Raw genomic sequence first — 18,969 nt, forward strand, 5'->3', positions numbered from 1 at the left:
TGAGGACCATTTGTTTCTTATGTGTGTTTTCCAGTACCCTTCCTCTGGTACCCAAACCCACAACTTTTCAGTACCGCTGAAATAACCCTGGACTGTGGATGCTCTTCCTCCACTTTTACATCAACAGGTTTCACTGGTACTTTGTGGGAAAGATAGAGGAAATATAACGTATTACACAGCAGACTGTCATTAACTCCTCCCCAGTTACCACCCCTTTTGTAGCTACTCACATCTGTGTGAATCACCACTTAGTAATGGCTCGGCGATCCCGTGGATGCTTCTGCTTCGGTGGCAGGGACTCCATTGGTTTGTAACATACACTGGACTACATCACTGACATCTTCTGTTTGCCAAATAGACCTCAACATCCAGAGTCCTTCCCCAGAGTTTGACCGTGTCCTTTTGTTAGTACCAAAGCAAACAAAGGCTACAGGAGTGTTTTCCTTGTCCTTTTAATTGAAGTGCTTTAATATAAAAAAAAAAAAGTACATACAAGTTCTAAAGTCCTGTTTTCTGCAATCGTTTACACTTTCTCTAAGTTGCAACAGAATATTAGCTACATAGGTAGTCAACACTGCTAACAAACTACAGTACAAGTTACTAATAACAGTACAAGATGTTGGACTACATTCTTGCAAATGTGTATGAATACCAAACAAATCCTGCAAAGTTGAGAGGTTTCCAACACACGCTTCCCTCTTCTCTCAAACCCCTGTAGGACTTCACTCACGGGTTTCCTAACCACCACAAGACAGAAGGGCTGACCCTTGGCTGGTGCAAGCTGCAGTAGTTCCATTAGCATCCATGGAGCAGTGTCAGTAATCACGAGTGAAGGGCGTGATTCACTCTGTGCTCAGATAGACACCTTCAGACAGGGGAGAAACATCATGCAAGTTTCCATGTGTGACACGCTGATGGGCCTTCTCGGTCAGTGCTGGCCTATAACATTGAGCAACATATTTTTTCTGAGGGTTTCAAGACCGATCTGTTTTTCCTAGAAGAAATCAGATCGGGGCAACTGAAGAACAGTCAGGAGCGCCCTGGATTCTCATGCCACTCTCGGTAAAGCTGGGCAAACTTCCCTCAAAGTTTTGGAGTGTAAGAACCCAACCCATCACCTCTCCTCCCCCACAAAAGGCTGGGGAAGCTATCAAGCACTTAATAAAACTGAGTGTGAGATAAGAAGAGCAAAGGTCCTCCACACAAGCCATGTCAAAACAAATCTCTACATACACACATTGTAACGATACAGTCACTTCAGAGTTAGTTCAAAAGAAAGGTTCACACTTTACAAAGGAGGGAAAGGGAAAAAAAAATAACACAAGAAACTGTCCTTACAATTATGTACTGGTTCCCAAACCTGTAACTTTAGTCTGTGGCCACCAAAAGTAAACGAATACCAAGCAGCATAGTGTAAACTCCAAAGAGGCCTCACAGGGGGTAGCAACAGGCAACCTGGAGGTAATGTACATAGCTGAAAGGGAATTTGAAATAAACAACGGGCATTTTTCTCCTATTCTGATACATTTACATAATCAAAGACATGGTGACAAACACACTACAGTGACATGTCTCTCCAGCCTTGTGTGCCCACTTGCCACCCCAGGATTGGTCACAGGTGGGTTTTTCCTCTGAAATGAGGGTGTATCTGGGGATTCCTCAGGCAGAAGTCCTTATTTTCTCCCTTACTGTGTCATTCTGGCTCACCTCTGTACTCACCATGTGACAAACAGGACAATTGGTTTCATCTGAGACTGCTGGGTTTTTCCTCACAAGCATCAACACAAAACCTCCTTACAACTATTGCCTTGAAGACCAAAATTTCAACAGCACGCTTCAGTCAGCAGCCCCCAAAACTCCTCCAAGCTATTCCCTGGCTGGCATTTGACTGTTTCGGTGGGAAGTTATAGAAGCTGGCAAACCCGTATCAAGGTTAGCTTTTCAATTCAACAGCACATTACGAAAAGACCAAACACCAATTGCTCCTGCCCAGAGCAACAACACAAAAGTCAAGTTCTCTTCCATGGCAAAGAGATTAAAAGGCTATTTAGGGGATATAGAAGTTGGCGTATTGTAGAAAATGGGGTGGTGGCTCAGAGTAAGAAAACTTCTTCAGCTGTATCACCTTTTCTTTGATTTTCTATTAATGTTAAATTCTAAGTATTCCTAGTTTTCTCCAACCACATTATCTTGAGACCACTGTTAATGCATTACAAAAGCCACTATGATGCAGTCACTCCACATACATCACGTATAAGTAGGGGGATGTACAGCCAGGAAGTGCACCAGGTTCCAACCCACATTTTGTCATTTCGTCCACATACACATATATCACGTATAAGTAGGGGGATGTACAGCCAGGAAGTGCACCAGGTTCCAACCCACATTTTGTCATTTCCATCTGGGCAGGCAGATCCCAGTTAGGTGAGAGGTAACCTAGATGATCCCCAGTGTTGAAAAGAAGGCTGTGAGTGTATGAGCAGATAGTAAACAAGAATGAACATTAGTAAAATATCCCCTGCCTTGTAGTAACTCTAAAACGTCTCTTAGCTCAAATGATTTTATTCTGCATAATGTGCAGAACGTTTGAAAGAAAGAGGTGCTTCTCTGCTGTGAATATGTGGATGTTTTCTCAGTATTGCCTAGAACTTAGCCAGTCCACCTGCTCGTCCCTGGCCTATTCTTTATAACAATTCTTCTGCTTCAATGGCTAACTGGTAAGACAGGAATATTTAATTACAAACTTCAAGGTCAAGGTATTGGAAGACTGGAAACAGATACCCTGCTACTTTTAAAACAAATAACACATTGTATACACTTAGTGCTTCTCTGAATCCTCTCTCCACAGAGCAAAGCATCACAAGGGCAAGATTTCCATCAGTCCTGAGCTGGCACTGACAGTTCTAAGAATCAAAACAGCCTTCACAGTCTTTGACTCCCCTGTCAAAAATGCTCCCTGCCCCCTAGAAAGCCAGTTCACTCTGAATATCTGTGTGATGTAGACACTTCTGCACTTGGACCAACAATGGGTCTTCAGTTGCTCTTTCACTGGCCACCCACTAGTCATCAGGAACATTTTTTGATAACCTTCTATATTTCTAAAACTACATGCAATAGAAAGTTACTAACTATGTGCAGTAAAATTGAAAGACTCTTTATCCTATACCCAAATGTATCTGTTGGACTAGGAAGGACCACAGAAATGAACTCACTTCCTCAGATATTCCTCAAAAATCAAGTCAGGAGCTTCTCATCTCAGACAACTGTGTTGAATGAAGTTAAATCCAGTTGGTAGCCAGTCACAAGTAGTGTTTCCCAGGGCTCAGTACTGGGGCCAGTTCAATTTAGTATCAATGATCTGGATGAGGGGATCAAGTGCACCCTCAGTAAGTTTGCAGACAACACCAAGGTGGGTACAAGTGTTGATATGCTTGAGGGTACAAAGGCTCTACAGAGAGATCTTGACCGGCTGGATCAATGGCCTAAGGTTCAACAAGGCCAAGTGCCTGGTCCTGCACTTGGGTCACAACAACCCCAGTCAGCGCTACAGCCTTGGGGAAGAGGGCCTGAGGATACTGGCCAACCATCAGCTGAATATGAGCCAGCGGTGTGCCCAGGTGCCCAAGAAGGCCAACAGCATCCTGGCTTGTATCAGGAACAGTGTGGCAAGTAGGACTCAGGAGGTGATCATCCCCCTGTACTCAGTACTCAGCCCCACCTTGAATAATGTGTTTGGGCCCCTCATTACAAGAAGGAGATCAAAGTGCTGGTGCACATCCAAAGAAGAGCAAGAAAACCAGTGAAGGGTCTAGGGAACAAGTCCTATGAGGAACAGCTGAGAGAACTGGGTCTTTTAGTCTGCAGAAAAAGAGTCTGAGGGGAGACATTAGTGGTATCTACAACTACCTGAAAGGAGAGTGTAACAACGTCAGGGCTGGTCTCTTCTCCCAAGTAACAAGCAATAGGACAAAAGGAAATGGCTTCAAGTTGTGCCAGGGGAGGTTTAGACTGGACAGTAGGAAAAATTTCTTCACCAAAAGTGCTGAAGAAAAGCCTCTTCACCAAAAGGGCATTGGAACAGACTGACCAGGGAAGTGGTTGAGTCACCATGCCTGAAGATCTTAAAAGACTTGTAATGTGGCACTTAGGGACATGGGTTAGTGGTGGAGTTGGCAGTTAGGTTTATGGTTACAGTCGATGATCTTAAGGGTCTTCGCCAACCTAAATGATTCTATGATTCATGTTGTGAGACATTTTTTCATCTTTAAGCTGAGTCAAGCTTTAGCCCACAATTGTTGTGTGTGTCATTGACCTTGCACTGAAAGGGCTTTGCACAAAAAACAAACCTTGCTGATCTCATCACCGCAGTATTGAGCATCATCCTGGGTAAAAGAGTCTCCGAGGACTAAAAGAATGTCTCAGGAACACTTGCCTAAGAACCTTACCTTCAGACCACTCTGGGCCTTCTATGACCCTGAAAAAACCCCTTTATTTTTTTGCAAGTGGCTTCCAGGGCACAATCTGGCAAAGAGAGGGAAGCCACAGAAATGGGTGATAGAATGGTTGGACACAGACTATGGCTCTGCTCTCTCTGATGACAAGAAGTAGGCTGGAAAGAGCTCAGCTTGGCCCCAAAGTTCAAAGCTAGACATCATTTAGAACACCTTTTCACTTCCACATTGAGGAGACTTGATAGCAAAATCTATAAGGTACCTCAAATAAAAGTCCTCAAGTTACTTTTTGAAGCCATTTTTAGGCATAAACCAGTGCCAAATAAAGGAGCAAGCCTCTGAAGTCAGAACACAGTACTTGGATGTTTTGCTCCCAAATTGAATTACTCTTAAAAGGGGAAGGGAAGTAACCTAAAAGCCTTTATAGTCTATTTTTAAATTGGAGGATGTTTTTCATTTAACTCTCCGTAACAGAATAATTTGAAAATAACTGAGGAAACCATGTAATCCCAGATGGTCTGTGTTCTGTGTGCTCTTGTGAAGCTGCTGTGACTCCACTGCATTAAAAAAAGACATACATTACTCTGTAGCAATTGTCCATGACACTGAGGCTTACAACATAAATATTGCAATACCTCATCCACTTTCTGTATGACACACCATGTTTTATTGCAGTAATGTCTCATAATAGATGAAGGTGCTGCAGGGTCCTGTTTGGCCAATTGCTATAGGACCCTGGAGTGCACTTTCATAAGGAGGGAATATCTCCCACGGGAAGGGAGTTAAGATGAAGCCTAGATGCCAGGAGAATAGACTAAAGGCTTCACATGCAATCCCGGGCAAATATTTTCTGTGCCTCACCCCTTCCCCCCAGCCCCTCCACTAAATGGAAGGCTCATTTCCTCACTTGCAGATAGCATGGGATGCAAGGTAATGGAGCACAGCCCTGCTACGTGCAGCAGAATGCCTCTAAATCAAGAAGCCAGTGTTTTTCGCCAACGTGACAGATTGAAAAATGCTTCTGGTACTTCCATGAGTAGGTTACTAAGCAACACTTTGGCTTCCAGGGAGTAGCCGTGCTGGATGTGATCTCACGCACCAGCAGCCTGACCACGTCCCCAGCTGGAGCACTGCGGAAAGGAGGGCGAGCGCGCACCGGCAGCATGGCTTCACCGGCCCTGAAACAGGGTCCCTCCAGATGAGCTGTAACCACAAAGGAAAAATATCCTAGAGGTGACCCACTCACAGGGTACTTAAAAGGCAAAGACACTGTCAGGACATATGGTTGGGAGAGGTAAACCTTAGAAGGTTTAAGCACCACTTGGTAAACCTATGGCATGTCCTGGTCATGCAAACGTTCACTTCAGCCTGTAGAGGACTGACTCCAGGGACAGATGCTATAAATGTCAGGGGCTGGATGAGATTTCCATGTGAGGAGGAGGAAAGATCAAAAAGTCTAGAACAGATGAGACATGGGTAAGAGATAGGAGGTTAGAGCTGAGTGAAGTGAGTGCTCTTACAGAAGAGGAAGATCATGCACTGCTGTCCGCTGTTTCCTGATATAGCAGTAAGGGGTTGCCTACAGAAAATCAAAAGGCAATACACTGAAAACCAATGAATCAAGTCCAAGCTCTGTGGAGTTGGAGAGAAATTTACCCTGGTTGCTGACTGTTCCATCATCACCTTTTGCCAAGATTTCTCACTTTCCTTTGGAGCCTGGGACATGCCATCACCAGAACCAGGCTGAACCAGAACCAAGTCTAAACAGACCAGACTCATCTGGGATAGAAACACCTATTATTCTTACATGTGTTGGGTGCCCTCAACTACTAAGCAGCACACATCTTTTAATAAAGACTAAAGAATAAGCCTACTTGACTAGGCCTCTTTAAGACACCAGGCCAGCCTCTTGGCTTAAAGTCAATGGAGGAATGTTGATTGAGAGCAGCTGAGAATCTGGCCTCTATTTTACAGTATTGGTACTCTTTCATGTGTCCATAAATCACGCTCCAAATAAGATTGAGATTAAGTTGTAAGGGATAATGTTTTGCCTTATTTTGTTAGAATTTGCAAAACAAATAAGATTTTCTCCCTCCTTCTCCTTCAAGGTGAGTTACACTTACTATAGGATCTATTACTGATAGGTGGACAATATTTACAGTAATATTAATATCATACACAAATACATATATATTTGTATATATAAATTAAAGTCTTCTAATTAAAATTCACTACTACAGCATCACACAGTAAGGCTTTACCAATGTAAATGTCACTATTTTGGGATCATTACTTAAGCGTTTTTAAAGTGCACTTAGGAATTGATGACATCACAGTTTTTATCTGAGAGATCCATTATGATGTCACAGATTTATCCTCCTCCTATTCCCCTTTGGAATAATGGGGACAATGTTGTCCCAAAGTCAAATAAAGGGTCAATAGCAGAGATCCTAACTCAGTCTTCCCTACCTTCAATGTTAGTTGCTGATGTTTTTCTCTGCAACCTCTTCTGGTGAAAAAACCATACATACACCAATGGCACACTCAGCCTGAAATGGCAGACAAAGAAAAGGTGAAGCAACAACTTAACATCTACACAAACTTTTGGTACTTAGGAGATCTGGCTGTCTAGCACAGATGACAATTTACCTGAATGCTCTCGAGCCTCTCTTTTTATCTGCAATTCAACAAAATAAGTTATTCCCAGGCCTGTCCTCATCACTTCTGACCCAGGCTGCAGTGCTAGAAGAAAGTCAGAGTAAGGAGGACTGCTGATCTCTGCTGCAGCCCAAAAAATGGAAAGCCATGAAGGTAAAGAGGAAACATCTCTCCCTGCATTTTTAAAGAACATTTTATGACTACAAAAGAGTCTATATGAACTATTGTGTGACGTCTACATTGAGTTGGGATTAGATCAGCATGAGTTTGATTCCTTGCAATAATCAAGGGTTTGTTCAACACTTCCAAGGGGGAGATACAAGCTGATGGTTTGGTTTGGACCTATTTTCCAAATTGCTCTGGGCCCTTCAAATCAGCTTTGGTACACACTGTCTCTGAAATCCAGGAATATTGTAAGGGAAGAGAAGAAAAAAACTGAGAATGAACAATGATGGATATTCTGTAATAAAGCTCAAAGGAGATGACACTTGCCATAGCCTTCCCAAATTCCTCATGCACTTGCCAGAGCCTTCCCAAAAGCATGCATGGGCACATCTCGTGTCATACTCCTAGGAGAGCTATGAAGGAAGAGTACATGAGGCATAACATTCACATCTCATCCTTTGATTTTCAGCAGATACTTCCCTTTTAATGTTGCTGGCAAAGTCTGCACTGGCAGTGCACAGTGGACATCAAAAAGCAGCCCTGAGTCCAGCAGCAGCAGATGTCTGGACTGGAAACAGATCTATGTTCCAGCAGAGTTCACAGACGGCAGGGGGTTTGGATTTCTATGCAGAAAATCTTGAGGAACCTAAGGGAAATCCTTATCTTGATTGTCAGGACCAAAAGCACATGGCTCCTTGATGAGAATCAGCAGTTCCAAAGTCTTATATTGCAACAGCAGGGAGAGTCTTGTCCAAAGGGACAAAACTCTGGACTGTGGTACCTCATGCACAGGTGAGACATGCTAGCAAAGACCCTTCAGACTGCTACACAAAGGAGCACTCCCCCAACTGATTAAATCATTCAAGACATGGAAAGGAGATGAACATGGAATGGACTTGTCCTTCTTTATCATTCTTTCAAGAATACAAAGAATAAAACCTCCCCTTCTCTCTCCTTGGCTTATGAGAAGTAGGGAGAGAGGAAACATTTCCTGAGTCACTGTGGAGGTGAAACCATAGTTTGTTACAACAAACTGAATCAGAGGGATGGCTAGACTGACCCGAGTCTGAAAGAAAATATCAGTACCTGAAATGATAAGTTTTCTCATTTCAAAACAGCAGTAACAACACATATTTGAAATGCATGGGTGAACACTGTAATAATACTTTACATTTTCATCCAACATGGCAGAAACACACACCAAATATTAATAAGCTATTGGCCTGATTCCCCAGCTACAAAATACCTGGCATTCTCACTGACATTTACACAATAAGAAGTTAAACCCTAAAAAACCTTCTGTCCCACATAAGTTGCTATTGTTTACCTTTCCCCCACCTCGAGTTAAGTTCCTCAATGCACAGTAGTGGTGGGACTCGCCAGACACCCCAGGATGGGGAGCTGGAGAGACAGGAGAGCAATGCACCCCTCCTCTGCCCTGCGCTATGACTTGGCCATCAGGACAGCCAAATTGTGCTTGCACAGCCTGCAGCCTGGCTTCTTCAAGGCAACCACTGTCCCTCACGGGCTGGGGACACCACCTGGTAGTGTTGGTCACTCTTGACCTTGTCTGTAGTGCAGTGAGACCCTGGCTGGTACCTCAGGGGACAGAGCTGCACCAGCATCGGTGCTCCCTCTGCAAAACTGCTCCCCAGGAGCAGGGGCTTGATGCTCCAGTTCTGGTTGATGGTACCAGCACTGGCAGAAAGGGGCTTCCTGAGCCTGCGTGGCTATGGGAATGTGACAGGGAGCGAGTTGGGCAGCTGTGCTTATAAATCAGTCCCCTTCTGACCAGAGATCCTCCCCCCTCCTCTCCCTTCCCCTCCAGCAAAACTGAGATTATCTTATGTAAACCAGACTGGGTTTGGTGCCTGCCCCAAAAAGCCATTTAACTATTGCCAGGGCTGGAGGTCGTTGTTAGTAATTATATCACCATTAAAGATGGATTTGGCTGCCTGCCAGTCCCAGCTCCTGCCCTTTTTGACCAGAGGAAAAGCACAGCCACAGTAACTAAAACTTTTCATTTCCTCTGCAGAGTCTTGGACCTTTAGCATCCAACTCCTGGCTTGTCACCTGCTCCCATCTCCCCGGGCAGCATCACAGGCCCGTGGCTGGCAGAAATAAAGGGCTTAAGGAACAGCATGGGAAAGCTGGCTCTGCCTCAGCCTGGCTCTGCAGCACTGTGCTAAACGGCAGCACTCGGTGCTTGCACGCAGCTGGTGGGCTCCAAGAGCTCTACAAAAGCAGCTAAGAATTGCCATCCTGCCTTTTCTCCAGAAGCGAGGCACAGAGAGATTGGGTCAGGGAGGGACAGCACCCACCTGCTCCTGCCCCGGCAGCAGTGGTCACCCTACCCGGCTGCCTAAGGAAGAGTGACACATACATCCCTTCTCCTGCTGTGTATCATGCAAAAGTATGAGATGCTAAGACCATAAACCCAGAACTGGCTAGGGAAGAGGGCTTTCCTGTCCTGTCTGCCTGCTCCTCTCCACAGAACTTACTCGCACAAAAATAGAGATCTGGTCAACCATTAAAATCTCAGGTGAGGACCTCCTTTTGTCCAACCCACAGTCTCCCATAACAAAACTGACACAACAATCCATCTTTTGTCTCCTCCGTAAGATTTGCATCTTCTGCCCTCTCAGACTGGTGCTAAATTGTTCCCAATACATAAAAAAACTGGACAAAGCAAAAGGGACTGTATCAGGAAAACATAAAGCATTTCCTCCTTCTGCTCTGAAAGACAGTTTCATAGACTAACAGCTGGTGTTGCCAACTGATTAGAGAGAAACACAAGTAAGATCAACCAAGACATCTCACTCTAAAAAAGTGCTCCTAGTATTCATATATTTTTATCCATTTTATCTTCTTTTACTTTTAGATGAAGAAGTTGCATCATGTTAAAGATTCCTATTACTCCAGAGCTGCTAACTTTCTTGCAAGTAGATACTGTAAAGTTTTCTCTAATAGAATTTCTTGACATGCTAGAACTGAATTAACCAGATACAGTGGTGGAAATTGGAAAATATGGAAAACTTCAATTCAGATAAACCTGAAATATTTTTCAGCTCCACTTTAAATGTTTTCTTTGAAATGAAGGCTACTTAAATTTTATTTCGCAATTAAATTAACTTTGAAATTCAACTGAAGTGATTCATTCTAAAAAGATTGAAACAAGCATTTTCAACGCTTCTGACAGTCCCCCCATATTTTTTATATGAAATAATTTGCCTGACTAAACTTGGACATATGAATAATTGTGGCTCTCTCTAAAGCTCACTTCTTAAAAATAAATTTATTCCACACAGAAAAATCATGCCCAGCTCTACCTGGAATTTCCTTGCACACAACGCACACTGTCCCTCCGGCAGTGACAAGCTTAATTAATATTCCTTTCTACCCCCATCCACTCCTCACCTCCCAAATGACCCCTGTCAAAACACATGCTGTAGGTGTAAAGAACATGCAACAGCCCCACAACACTGAACAGTGCAGGAGAGTCTTCCTTTGGGGCAGAATTTACTACGCTCCTTTTAAAGAAAGCTGAGAAATAGTTTTCAAAGTTGTTTAGATCAATGTTTGCTTCACAAGAACACATTTAACAGTGGCTTTCCTAGCTCAAGAACTAGCCTAAGGTACTTTCACAGAAATGCTGTAAACTCAGTCCAAAGACACATCTATGGCAGCACAGTTTGGAGGCAGAATGTGACCAAAGTTTCTTAAGGGTATTGTCTTTTCTGAGCTTCAGGGGAGGCTCTGTGGTGGTAACACGAGCTCACCTCAGTGGTAAGACTGAGGACGCATCCCCTTTTTGTGACCATTTCTCAGCTCCTCTGGTTTCCCAGGCTGCCAGCGGAGCAGCTCCCCTCCCCAGCCAGTCTTCCCACCACAGGGCAGAAAACTGGGCAACACAGCACACAAGTGTGATGGAGGGAAAAGCCAGAACCAACCATGGTTTTGCACAATATAGTCTGAATTGATCCAACTCTGGAACAACCTGAGGTAGCTAACGCCAGTGTAGCTGCCTCTGTGGAAGTACTGCACGTGAAGGAGGCAATGTGCAATTCACCACACCAGTAAAGGTGATTTTCTATAACTGGCCTTTTTTTAGGTTTTCCACAACAGCTTAGAAATGAGAAGGAGCACATGAATATGTTTAACTAACATACTTTAAGGCCATTATGCCGACACAGCCTGTATTTAAATACATCCTCTCCCACAGTAAACATCTGTTTTTATAATAAGGGCAGGAAGAACAATTACATCATCCAGCCTGACTTCCTTTATAACACAAGCCTTTCTCGGTCAGACATTCCTGTGATTAACTAAGATTGCGTTTAATTAAAATACCCCTTCTGGGAAGCCATCCATTCTTGATTTGAAGACTTCAAGGGATGTGGGATCTACCATCTCCCATGGTAGCTTGTCCTGATTTGTGCTAAAATATTGCTCGCTTTGTCTACGCAGAAGAGTTCTGAAATATGTCAGAGTTTGATCGCCTCAGGAGCTGCAAACAAACTTGCACGTCTGCTGTAGCAAGACAGAGAAGCAAGAGAGCCAGAGTCCTCTAGCTGTTTGCTTCCCAGACCAGGTCACGGCTACAAAGTGGATTCAAGATTTGCCTGACAGCAGATGGAGTCGCCCAAGTCATTCATCCCAGTGGTCATGCCAGAGGGCTGTCTCCAAGGGGGTACCAGGTGACAGGGAATCAGTTTCTAAACTCCTCTTCCTCACCCCCTTGGCTGTGCCACAACCTCTCCACCTCTTGGTAAAGTGGGTACAGCATTTTTCACTTGGTGGATCAATTAATATTTCTAAAGTGTGCCAAGATGTATGGTTCTGAACGCATGCCAAAAATGTCACTGAGGGGTCCACCCCAGCCCCTTGCCTTAGACTGAGTTAGTGAAGAAGGGAGACTGTAGCTGGAGGAAGTTCTCAGCTTGCATCTCATCTGCTGCCAAAGGTGACTGGAGCTGCCCAGCTACATGGTGAGGGAGCACAAAGCTGGAGAGATGAACCACGGCCAGACCACTGCTGGGTCAGTACCCTACAACACTGATCTCAAACAGCCAGAGGGCTGTCTCCAAGGGGGTACCAGGTGACAGGGAATCAGTTTCTAAACTCCTCTTCCTCACCCCCTTGGCTGTGCCACAACCTCTCCACCTCTTGGTAAAGTGGGTACAGCATTTTTCACTTGGTGGATCAATTAATATTTCTAAAGTGTGCCAAGATGTATGGTTCTGAACGCATGCCAAAAATGTCACTGAGGGGTCCACCCCAGCCCCTTGCCTTAGACTGAGTTAGTGAAGAAGGGAGACTGTAGCTGGAGGAAGTTCTCAGCTTGCATCTCATCTGCTGCCAAAGGTGACTGGAGCTGCCCAGCTACACGGTGAGGGAGCACAAACCTGGAGAGATGAACCACGGCCAGACCTGCTGGTTCAGTACCCTACAACACTGATCTCAAACAGCAAACAACATTTTGCCATCGGTTTTGCCATTGAAGATCTAGCAATCTCTCCTTCCGTCATACCTCATTAGTGATGACATTTCAGTGAGCCCACTGAGGAATATTTCCAAACACGAAAGACACTGTTCACTGCAGAATGGTTGTGGGAGGAGAAAACAGTCAGCCCTATGGATCAAACCCACAAAGCAGGAAAGCAGGTGTGCATGCAGAGCACAGCCCATTTAGCAATGTCTCTGTCACAGGAATGGAGAGCACTGATTTTCTGCACCAGCCGGTCCCATCAGAAGTGCTACCTGAAACTTACATGATGAGCCACCACTGTCTGCTTGACACACAGACTAAAACAATATACACTTTCCTCTCCATTTCAGACATCATCCTGCTCCTCTCCCAAGGTCAATGCAAATACCAGGAAACGGGAAGGCAGTAGCCAACTTTATGATGGAGCTCCCTAAGCCCAGCAGGCCTGGTGGATGAACACCAGCCCAAACACTAATCCAACTCTGCTGCTCCCACCACCAGCGCCACCATAAAACTCTCCTCCAGCACACACACTTCTCAGCTCCAGTCCCTCTTGCCAGAACACCCACTTTCTGTGAGCAAGACCAGCAGTGTCCCTGGTGAATACATACCTGCTGCCACAGCAGCAACAGGGCTTTATATCAACCTGAACTGTGCAATGGTCCCAAAGTGCCAGGTCAGCAGGGTTTGACCACACCAACAGATGGGTGCAAAAGCTCATGCAGAAGAGCTGTGGCCCCCAAAAGCTCCCCAGGGCCAGGGCAGTTCCAGACTGGGAAGAAGATGCGTCATTTTATATTTTTCCTAGAGCTCTGTCCCAACAAGTACCAGACACCTAACGCAGGTCCACAGGCTCCCACTTTACCCTCCCCACACCTGATGCTCAAATCTGTTTATACTCTTGGCTCAGAGGGGCCATCACATGCAAAGCCTAAGGTACTGAATGAACTGCACAGGTAGCCAGTGCAGCTGCTCCAGGAGAGATTTGGTCCAATACGACTAAGATAAATACTTTCTAAATCTTTTTCTCACTGATTAAAATACTGGTGCTGCAGCCTGAGAAGAGGCTGTGACAGTACATGGGAGAACCCAGCAGCTGACACAGCTACTTTTGGCATGCAAGCTGAACAAAATGCAAAAGGTGAGGAAACTATCTAAATAATGAGGGAAAGTGCATTAGGTCAGTATAGCTCATTCTAACTAAGTGTAATTAGCCGGAGAAGGAAGAAAAATTAGCTCACTGATATTCTTTCACAACGTCCTTTCAAGTGTTCAGGGACATTTAGTTTCACGGAAAAGTTTCAACCAATATAAATATGCCAAATATAATCTTCAGTGTCCTTACCTACTTGTACAAGCAACTCTAGTCACATGCTGCTTGGGACTCTCATAAATTTATATTATAAACCCACTTAAATCTATGCATAGAAAGTAATGTACATCATATCCAAGAAAATGGTCATTCTGGGCTACTTGGCAGTATGGGAAGTTGCAGATTTTTGACCTTAGAGATGTATCTGGTAAAAATTCTGTAATGTACTCACTTGTCCTCCTAGTTATGTCTTAAATTATTCAGAGACTCAACTGTAATAATAGTTTTTCAACTGCTACTCTCACTTAATGTTTCTTCATTTCACATGTAGAGGTTTGTTTAAATAAAGTACAACTATTCCTATTTAAATTTTAAAATCGTTATGAAAATCTTTTTCATATTAGATTCAGTAAGTTCTTCCCTTCTTTAGAGCTGTGGAATGTTTTTTGACATATTATCACGTTTGCCAAAAATGCAGCTGTTGAGAATTTTGGCAAAATTATTTGAAAAATTCAGCTAGATCTTGATATTTACTTTGATAGAAAAACAGTAACACTTTGGAAGTGCTGAAGTCCTGATTAGGCAATTCCCAGAACAAAATGGAACTTTAAGTTGCAGAACATTTTAGTTTAGAAATTTCAAAAAATTAAAAATGCTTCATTTGACCCTAAACCAAAGTCGTTCCTTTTTGCAGCTTACTTTAGATTAAGAACTTTTCTGAGCTAAACAGCAAGTCAGCTACGTACATAACCAATCACAAGCTTCTAAGAAAAAATAAAATGATGTGTCTGGACTGTCTGCTGGCACTGCGGCGGGACAGTGTGCCTGGATATCCCAAAACACCAAAGACAGTAGGCTTTTCTAAGCACCTGTGTGTGTACATATTGGTACTGTTCTTCCTTCAGAGATACTAAAACCAGATTTCTAAACATCTGCCAAATGAAAGTATTTGATCCAAGGGAGAAAGCATCACCCTGTAAACATTTTTGATCAGTGCTGCTTTCAGGGACAACGCGTTGTTCATGACCTGGGAAGTTTGAACTAATGCAATTCTCAAAGCACCCCCCTACAACTACATCCAGTCAAGCCTGTGAAGAGAAACAACTGGTGCTGCTCCCAGCCAAAGTACTCACCAATAATTCCTTGGGAGATACCCTACTACTACTTCTTTAAAAAGAAGACTAAACAGAAAGTACAAGGCCACACAAAATTGACTTCCGTGTTGATGCAACAACCTTCCCCCTTCTATAATGCATGTGAGTCCACGACAGCAAGTAGCAACCATGCATAGCAGTGAAGAGATTTCATCCGGAGCATCAGGAAAGTACATGATCCTTCTTGTAGAGCCTAGGAGGTATGGCATTAGTGACAGTGAATACCACAGATATCTCTTCCTGTATTTGAGTGTCCATTCATTTTGATGTGGGTTGTGTCTTTGTGTTCTGGATGGGAATTGTGTGCTGGTATGGCAACACCAGGAGCAAAGTGTTTCTTGGCTGCTGGAGCTCCTCAGGCCTGGAAGCCAAAAGCTGATGCTCTCTCTCTGAGCAGCTCCCGGCACAAATGACAACTCCAGCTCCCTGCAAATGAAAAAATCCTTCTTATAGGAACGACATCAAATCCAGGCACTCAGAGCTTATGTCAAGATCAACTTGAACAGGGTATCAAATATTCCCAGTATTGGAATTGGCTGTATTTATCTGAAGCAGACTTTGCTGCCCTTGGTACTGTGTACTTAGTTTTTCTCTGTAAGTTACAACACAGCTGGGGTGTGCATTGCCACCAGGTGCTTTATATTTTCATACTTTCAGTACACTACTTCCCAGTCAAACAGAAACCTTTGCCTAATTATTAGCTACACTCCAAAATTTTTAGTTTCCTCTCTATCAAAGCTACAAACATTTAGCTCCTGAATGCATGATTGATTTTTAATTATTCTTGTCTCACCCCTCGTGTAAACCACAGTCATTCGCACTCACGGGTCTCCTTCTCCAATTCTACTGCTCTCTGCAGATTTTAGTCAGAGAATCAATAATGGCAAGGGCCTAGTTCCTCTGCTCCACAACCAAGTGACAAACGACAACCAGTTGCAGTATAGTCAGACTGAATCCTCTGCAGAGGACATAACTACATACCAAAGGTAATACAGACCATAAAACTCTCACCCTTCCACGGCACAGACAGACCAGAGAACAAGGAAGGTCATTTGTCTTAATCCACTCTCCTGACAACAGACTGAGCTATTCCAGAGAGGACTTCCCTGTCTGGGGCTTTCTCTCTGGGACTCTTGACTTCTTAGGAAGTCTAAAGTCACATTTCACAGGAGCTCTATTCATTTGATTAAACTGAGGTGTCCAAAGCCATCTGGGACTCCCAAAGGTACCCATAACCTACAAAAGAACCATATCCTGGAGGATGAGGTAGAGATCAGGCAAAATTCAATAGGACATCTCAGATCACACTAGACTTCCACATCTGCTAATTTTATTTCTTTCCAGTGCCACCTGCCTCTGGTTTGCTACTGCTTCCCTAGGCCTGCAAGGCCGAGGCCACATTTCTGAAATTCTTCCCTTCTCCACAATGACTTCATTTTGATTTTCAAAGCAGACTTCCAACATATGTTACCTTCCGGGGGCTCAAAGACTGGTGGATTCAAGCAATACATGTGATAGCCACGGTCACAGTCATCACAGAAGAGCAGCTGGTCCTGAGGCAGGGTTGTTGGGGGGACAGTAGGGAAACAGGGAGAGAAGGAGAGGAGAAGAGAGAAAATGATGTAAATTAGTCTCTTGCCAAGATGAAAACACAAGCATGGTAACCAGCAGTGCTCTGCTAGGAACGCAGAGCTGCAACATGGAGACTAAGAGGCAATTGGGAACATAAAAGGCTACAGGCATAATGTTTGAGAGGCCACTATCAACCACCACATTTCTGAGAAGCTGCAGAGAGCCCTTATCACAAAGGCAGTTCAGTTTCTATCTGGAAAATCTCTGAGAGATGGAGGACTTCCTCTCCAAGGTGGCCTTGTAATGCAGGAGTAAAAGCTGTTAGGCCAGGGATACACTGCACTGAGAGAAGATGACATGGCTCTGCTGTGCTCCAATGTCACCACATAATGGATCTCATCCCTTCAGGGGAAACCTTTCTCATAAAGAGCCTGGACTTAGCCAGTTCTCCAAAACTCAGCTGAGCTCTGTGAAAGAGATGGGAACAACATGATCCCACCATGTGGGCTGCAGCTTTTCCTTATATTTAGAAGAAAAAAAGCTGCCCTGAAGTATCCCATGAAAAAGCTCCTTGCTTCAGACTTCCTTATTTACTGCTAAAGCAAAACAAAATCTCAGGCTTCAAACTTATTCTGCTATAGGAAACACAGTGTCAGCTGATCATCTCCAAAGTTCTCCAGCCACCATCAGCTCTCCAAGTTTCTCACAGACTACCAAGGACCCTCAGCATCAGATTTTAACTGAAAACCTTGCACAGAGGACACTGTTCAGCTGCAGCCTCTGGACCACAGCTTGGAAACCACCGGGATAGGTGATTAGGTGACTAGAGAGAGGCCAAGCCATCCAGGTGCAAATACTTTCATGTTTCCCAAGCCTTGCAATTAAGATTAAAAAAAAATCTTGCCAAGAAAGCAAGCAAAATCAGGGACAGAAGAAACTCAGGTTATGACCTATTCACATCTACTCCTGACTACCATATTGAAAATACTGCTCTCTTGCAGCTCCCTGCGACATGAGTTTACATCCTCCAGTGAATTCCTACTGAATAAGCACACAAACCACAACTATCACCATTTTATTATGAGATACCCATGGTAATTTCAGCAGAGACCGACAGCTGAACGGGGGCACTGGGGAGAAGCCCATCTCTGCTTTCAGGAGCAGCTTTTCCTTGGAGATGTATGGAAGCAGCAGGAAAGCCATGACCCACACCACTGCCACATGCTCCTCAAGGGTGGGCATGACAATAGCTTGCAGTGACACTTATTTGCATGAAAAGGTAAATGAACTCACATCGTTCTCAGAGGTCCCACAAAGGCTGCAGGATTTGCACTCAATGCACTGCCACTGATAGGTTTTAACAGCCTCAGTCATGTTTGTGGTGAACTGCAGGCAGGTCGGGTGTCCTGAGGAAGATCGGAAACAACTGTCATTGTTAAGGCTCACTTATGGCTTGTTAATTAACCGGTATTAAATTTGGGAACAAAACGCACATGGACATGGACTGATCACAACATGGGCTGCAACTAACAGATACCAAAGAGGAAAGCAGGCATTAACCCTTTCGCTGCCGGGCACAAGAGAAAAATCAGAGTCATCCCCACCCATTCCCCGTTGGCAAAGCAGTTTTATTCAGAGCTCTTAAAAATGGTTTGGCTTTGGGTTTGGTTTTTGTGGAGCTTTTTTTGGAAAGAAAACAAGAGAAAGGATGAAATCAGAAACAAACCCAATTTCAGAGAGAGCCCATCCGTCTTAATAGAAATTGGACTACAGTTTCAATCAGTGTTGTTTCGACCGGACTGAAGGACCTACTGGAAATGAGGTTATTCTCCATTTCAGAGCTTCCCTTCCTGGTGTCCAAATGGGTGAAGCAAGTCTGTAAACTTTGCTTAAATGGAAGCAGTAGTGTACAGAGAAGAAGCAAGACAGGATGGAGGGATACAGGTTTTAATTTTATTTCTTTTTTTTAAGAGCTCTGCCTCTAAAGTTGGTTGGCACAGAAGAAACCAAATTGCACAGCTAACCTTCCAGGATCAAAACAAGAAACCGAAAGGAAAAAACCCCAAGCCAACTCCCACAACAAACTAAATGAAAGGAATAAAGAGGGGAAAGCTAGCAGAACAGTCACATCTAATCGGGAAGGACAAATTGCCAGAGTTACAACCCCCG

The 18,969-nt window shown here is 44.1% G+C and overlaps 1 protein-coding gene across 5 annotated transcripts in view; it reads right to left on the minus strand.

The window, feature by feature from the left end:
- Positions 1-340: 340 nt before the first annotated feature.
- The window catches only part of DPF3 (D4, zinc and double PHD fingers, family 3), a 182,797-nt gene continuing 164,168 nt past the window's right edge, over positions 341-18,969 (minus strand). For 3 of the 5 annotated variants that reach the window (XM_014941820.1, XM_014941821.1, XM_014941819.1), the window contains 3 exons: positions 18,094-18,206; positions 16,700-16,781; positions 13,770-15,654 (listed from right to left, as the gene is read on the minus strand). In XM_014941820.1, the coding sequence (XP_014797306.1) occupies positions 15,584-15,654; positions 16,700-16,781; positions 18,094-18,206 (266 nt within the window). In that variant the 3' untranslated portion in view covers positions 13,770-15,583. Of the gene's footprint in view, positions 465-13,769; positions 15,655-16,699; positions 16,782-18,093; positions 18,207-18,969 lie in introns of those variants that run through there. The other 2 variants (XR_001412012.1, XM_014941822.1) reach the window with 2 other exon arrangements.

Source organism: Calidris pugnax, unplaced genomic scaffold (assembly GCF_001431845.1).
Source record: "Calidris pugnax isolate Ruff unplaced genomic scaffold, ASM143184v1 scaffold56, whole genome shotgun sequence".
Lineage (NCBI taxonomy): Eukaryota > Metazoa > Chordata > Aves > Charadriiformes > Scolopacidae > Calidris > Calidris pugnax.